The 5757-nt window shown below is 34.4% G+C and overlaps 1 protein-coding gene across 1 annotated transcript in view; it reads left to right on the top strand.

The window, feature by feature from the left end:
• The window catches only part of LOC106872593 (GPI-anchor transamidase), a 17952-nt gene extending 12466 nt beyond the window's left edge, over window positions 1–5486 (top strand). The window contains exons 4-10 of the mRNA XM_089348198.1: window positions 224–300; window positions 804–915; window positions 3182–3278; window positions 3549–3666; window positions 4571–4681; window positions 4792–4973; window positions 5394–5486. Coding sequence (XP_089204324.1) covers window positions 224–300; window positions 804–915; window positions 3182–3278; window positions 3549–3666; window positions 4571–4681; window positions 4792–4973; window positions 5394–5460 — 764 coding nt within the window. The 3' untranslated portion in view covers window positions 5461–5486. The remainder of the gene's footprint in view (window positions 1–223; window positions 301–803; window positions 916–3181; window positions 3279–3548; window positions 3667–4570; window positions 4682–4791; window positions 4974–5393) is intronic.
• The last annotated feature ends 271 nt before the right edge of the window (window positions 5487–5757 follow it).

A 5757-nucleotide genomic window follows, 5' to 3' on the forward strand; every position in this document is an offset into this window, starting at 1 on the left:
TGTTGAAAAAGCAAAGTGTATCGTTTTATAGTGAGTTTCTACAAAGTTCTCATCTTTTCCTTCATATTTTGGTACAAAGGCTACTCAAACAGATATAAAGTTTAAGCCGACATACTGTAAAATCGAATCCAGGGAGTGATCTGCTACACGAGTTTACAGTTTTAAATATTTCAGTTTAAAAGTAAATGCACAAGAGAAAATATTGCTACTTTTGTTTTTTCAGGTACTGTATTTAATAATGCTAACCAGCACATAAATGTTTATGGTGATGATGTTGAAGTGGATTTGAAGTGGATTACCGTGGATATGAGGTATGGATCAGCCAAACACATTTTAGTAAAACTTTGACTAATATTTTGTTGTGTCTGGGGAGCAATTTTACATTAAAGTGAGGGAAACCCATGCTAAAATAGGAAAAGCAGATGTTAAAATGATAAAGATGTGGCATGCTTCTTGCCGATATCCTCTCATTTGCAAAACACAAGAGGAATCTAGTAATTAGTTTGTTTCTCTTGCTCAGAAACTCAGTCATCTACACTCTCACTTAGACTCATTTATTATTATATTTTGACTCATCCTTTTATGTATATAAGTAGACAGCCTTACAGTACACTCACACACTTTCACAAATAAACCCTTTTTCTCACTCTTACAGACTTTCTCCCTTCTTACTCATTTCTCTGCCACCTCTAACTTGTCATGATACTCACCTTGCAGTCATTTATGTACTCACTACATTCTTACAAGCTTCCAAACTAAGCCACTTACGCACACTCTTGTTAATTCTCTATTTCCCTTTCCAGGTAACTGTGGAGAACTTTGTACGTGTCTTGACTGGCCGTCTTCCTCCCAGTACTCCACGATCCAAAAGACTGTTGTCTGATGAGAGAAGCAATATATTAGTCTATATGACTGGTAAGTTTCTTTAGTATTACTTCAGTGTTGTTAAAAACAAAGTACAAAGTAAGTGTGGTTGTGTGGTAAGAAGTTTGCATACCAATCATATGATTCAAGGTTCAGTCCCACTTCCGCCCGAAACGTCATACTCTCTCTCCTTCCTTTCCCGAGCGTCCAATAACACTATCCGTATCACGTCCTCACTTTGTTGTTTTTTTGTGTTTTTTTGAAACTATATATATATATAGACATGCATATACATACTTATAATCTTTTTCTATAGCAGAAGAGGAGAATTCTAAGTCTGTGCTTGAAAGTTTATTCACTTTCAAATTTGAAACCATAGTGTGATAAAATCTTGATAAAATAATTTAATCCTCAAGACTAAAATAGTAATTTAATATAAGTTTCATACCTATGAGTTTGTGAAATGAAAAGTTCATGATAGTTTGGTACAACATATTCACCTTCACAGGTGTTTATGCACTTGTAATTTGCCTTTTGTTCTAAAAAGATTCCTCCACCTGCTCTACAAAAATCAACTCCAGTCTTTGGAATCATGCTACTGCATATCCCTTTTCCAAGAATGTCAACTTCTCTGATGCTATCAACTATTGAATTAACATTTCAAAGATGGTTGAAATAGCTGTACTGCATTTTTCATAACTTTCAGTTCTTGTATTTCCTCAATGACCACAGGTATGATTTGTGTTGAACCATAGCTATATACATATATGTATGGCTTTAAAATAGCATGCTGCAGTGCACTGGTGTACTGCAGGGGATATCTACAACCATTACCCTTAGGTCCTCTCCCTCTCTCAGCTGAGAGGTATCTGTTTTGCAGGCTACTTGGCCATCCACTGGTGCTGATGCCACGCAAAAAGCACTCAGTATACTCTGTAAAGTGGTTAGCATTAGGAAGGGCATCCAGCTGTAAAAGCCATGCCAAAGCAGACCATTGGAACTTGCTGCAGTTATCCAGCTTGCTAGTTAATGTTAAACCGTCCAGCCCATACCAGCATGGAAGACAGACGTTAAATGATGGTGATGATGACTGTGAATTTTAAAACTATTGTTCAAGTCTTGAGAGAATCCATACTAAATCTTTGAAAATGTGATATTCATAATTTTGTTGTACACAAGTATGATTAATAGACATATTTTTTTTCCTAATTTTTAAATTTAAAACTTAGTTATATTTAACTTCCCTTACAAAGTGTGCCAGTAATTGTTTCATTTAATCAAATCACCAGTATATAAGATATATTCCATCTATATCCCTTTAACAATGAGTTCTAACAGAGACACAAAGTCTCAAAAGCATAAGAGTGATACAAGAAGGATGAATGGCAACATTAACATAATAATTTATCAGAATGGAGTGAAATTCAGCGTGTTAAGGTTAATGAAAGGTTTTTAAACAATTTACTGTTCCACTTCACCGAACAGTACCTATTGATGTAGGGACCTGAGTTTAATGTGTGACAGCTTTAAGAAACAAATGATTGGTATTGGAAATTTAGGATAAATTTTTTTGCCTTTAATCAACATTTGTTTGAATCCTTGAGTTGAATTGTAGGTGTAACTATGATGGTCCTGTGATCTGATGAGTTAGCGTTCTTTATTTGCATTAATTTATGACTGTACAATTGTATAATGCTGATGCAAATACATACATATAATTTTAGCATGCTGAAATTTATACTGTATGAAGGTTATGAAATGGTTGCAATTGTATGAAAGTCAGATGGAAAAATGTCTTCCCCTCTCACCCCTTCTTGCTTTATAATATGTAGGGGAGGTAATTTATGTGTGTATGCACTGCGTAGCAACTTACAAGGGAAATAACCCTGTTGAGACTTGAACAAAAAGTGTTTTATGTTGGATGATTGGTACCATGTGTGTAAGGGGAGGGCTAGAAACTGAAGAAGATTTAGGTTCAAGTAAGAATATTTGGGCTCAGCTGATAAACTGATGTACACTATCATTGCTATTGTTTTCATCGTCTTCCATATTGAAAGGGGTTCAGACATGTCTTCAATATTGTGTTCCTCTGGTTATCTTAATTTTGTGAGTTCCAAATTCGAACAATATATCACACCAGCTTGGGACATTGGATGCTAGAACGATGATGAAAATATCAATTTTCTCTACTTTAAACATTTCTACCCTTTTTTTTTTAAGATGTCAAGGTTTGATTTAAGGGAGGTTTATTTGCTATTTTTAGTTAGTCAAATGAATACGAAGCAGATCACTCACTGTATTGATATTTTTTGTACAGGTCATGGAGGTGATGGATTCTTGAAGTTCCAGGACTCTGAAGAAATATCCAATGTAGAACTAGCTGATGCCTTTGAACAGATGTGGCAAAAGCGGAGGTTGGTTCCTTCTAGTTTTCCTCCTTTTTGCCCCCGCCTCTCTCACTCAGTTATTACCTCTTACCACCACCACCACCACCATTACCTTCACTACTATGCCCACTATCATTGTCACCATTCCTACTGTCACCATTACTTCATACTCTACAGTCATTACTACTGCTAGTACAACTGTCACTACTGCTATCTCATCACTTCTACTACTACTACTACCACTACCACTACCGACACCACCACTCCTGTTAATTTTACATGTTTCTATTATTATAGGTACCATGAAATATTTTTCATGATAGACACATGCCAAGCTGAATCAATGTATCAGAAGTTTTATTCCCCCCATATTTTAGCTGTGGCCAGTAGTCATGTTGGAGAAGATTCACTCTCAGTAAGTGTCTCACTATTAAATACCTTATACTTCACTAATAACTACTTTATACTTCACTATTTACTACTTTAAACCTCCCTATTAGCTACTTTATACCTCATTGCTTAATTACTTACTTTTAACTGCTTTATTTCTCTTTTTGTTCTCTATATTAATGTTATTATCAAGGTGAGAAAAAATATTATCAATATCTCATTGATTGTCCTCAATACCTCTCTGATTGTTCTGGGTTGATAAACTTCACTAACTACCAGCAGTTCCTCCCTAAATATCCTTATCACTTGCTTACTTTATCAGAAGCATTATGAAATGCTTTTGATGAAGTGACTTGCTCAAAAAATTACATAACCTTGATTCTATGTAATCACAGTGTAATTGTCATTGAAAGATGTGTAATGATGTCACAAGTTGATTATTTCAAACTTTGTTCTCCTATGCTATTTGTGTGTGTGTGTGTGTGTGTGTGTGTGTGTGTGTGTGTGTGTGTATATATATATATATATATATATATGTATGGATATAATAATCGATTCCTTTATTATTTCTGTCTCCGATAAAGGGATGCATTGGATCTTCCCTGAAACAGCTGTAAGACTCTATCCATAAAATATATTTCCAACTTTACCATTGCTCTCTTTATCCTTTTATATATTTATACATACACAGGCTAATACACAACTTATAATCCCCAATCCTGTTCATACAACGACTGGGGCATAACTAGTCGGTATACAGCACTTACTCGGTATTACCTGTATCTTTGGGTTTGGTTAAATCCAATACCCTCCTTAACCTTATATATATATATATATATATATATATATATACATATATATACATATATATATGATATTGTAAATCTCTAGTGTATTAATTGCTGCAATCCTTCATTCTTTGTTTGTAGCATCATGTTGATCCAGCTATTGGTGTATATGTCATTGATCGGTACACATACTATGCTTTAGAGTTCCTTGAACAAGTCACACCAACTAGTAAAAAAACACTTGGACAATTTGTATGTATATTTACTGTTTTCTTCATGCTTCTTTCATAATGTTGTGCTTGCTGCAATACATTTTACTGTGTTATAAATCTCACTCTTTCTTTATGTGTTATTTCTATCAGTTGCGTGTTTGCCCTCAGAAACAGTGCATTTCCCGAGTGGGTGTCAGAACAGACCTGTTCAAACGAGACACAGAGAAGGTTCTACTCACAGACTTTTTTGGCAGTGTTCGCAATGTGGAATTACTGTCTGATATCGTGGATTTAGAGAAAATTATTCCTGAGCACAAAAATGTATCTTATGAGTAAGTTATTTAGTTATCAAGTCAGCTCTGATTCCAGAGGCCTATAAGTATAAGGTGTTCTATAACCATTCCTCTTTTTGTATATCTAGGGCTATATTATCCAATACATTCTTCTGTTTTGGCAATGGATAATATACAGCAGATGAATTATTGCCTTGTTGGCAATGGCTGATGGGTGGATGGTTATCAATAAACCATACAGTTAACTGCATTGATCTCAGTCTTTTTACCCAGACAAAACTAATAAAAAATCCCAAAACTTGTCACACCCATTGGCATATCTTGATTAGCATATGGCAGTCATCTTCCTTTGTACACTAATACTTAGCTTTGATCATTATTTACTTTTAGTTATAATTATTAATGTCTATGTCTGTCCAACATTAGGTTGATATGGTATCTTTATTTTCTTCTTTTCAGATCTCATGCCACACATAAACCAAAATCTCAAGAAAGACTCACCTATGTCAATCAGTTTCCTGTATGATAAAGAATATATTTATACATTTCAAACATGTTTGTCTTATTTCATTTACTATGTTTAGTTTAAATATCTAATCTTAAGTCATTCATAATAATTTTCATTATATTTGCAACAACTGACTGAAAATGCTGGGATTATCTGAAGTGTTGCCACCACTGCCACTACCATGATGACAACGACTATCATCATTTTTGTCATAAGACACAGAAATTTTTAAAACAGTTTGCAAGGATTTAAAAAAATATTTTAATAGCTTAACCTTAGTTGATATGGTAGTGTCCATGATTATTGAGGTAGTGG

Source organism: Octopus bimaculoides, chromosome 2 (genome assembly GCF_046866305.1).
Source record: "Octopus bimaculoides isolate indiv1 chromosome 2, ASM4686630v1, whole genome shotgun sequence".
Taxonomy (NCBI): Eukaryota; Metazoa; Mollusca; class Cephalopoda; order Octopoda; family Octopodidae; genus Octopus; species Octopus bimaculoides.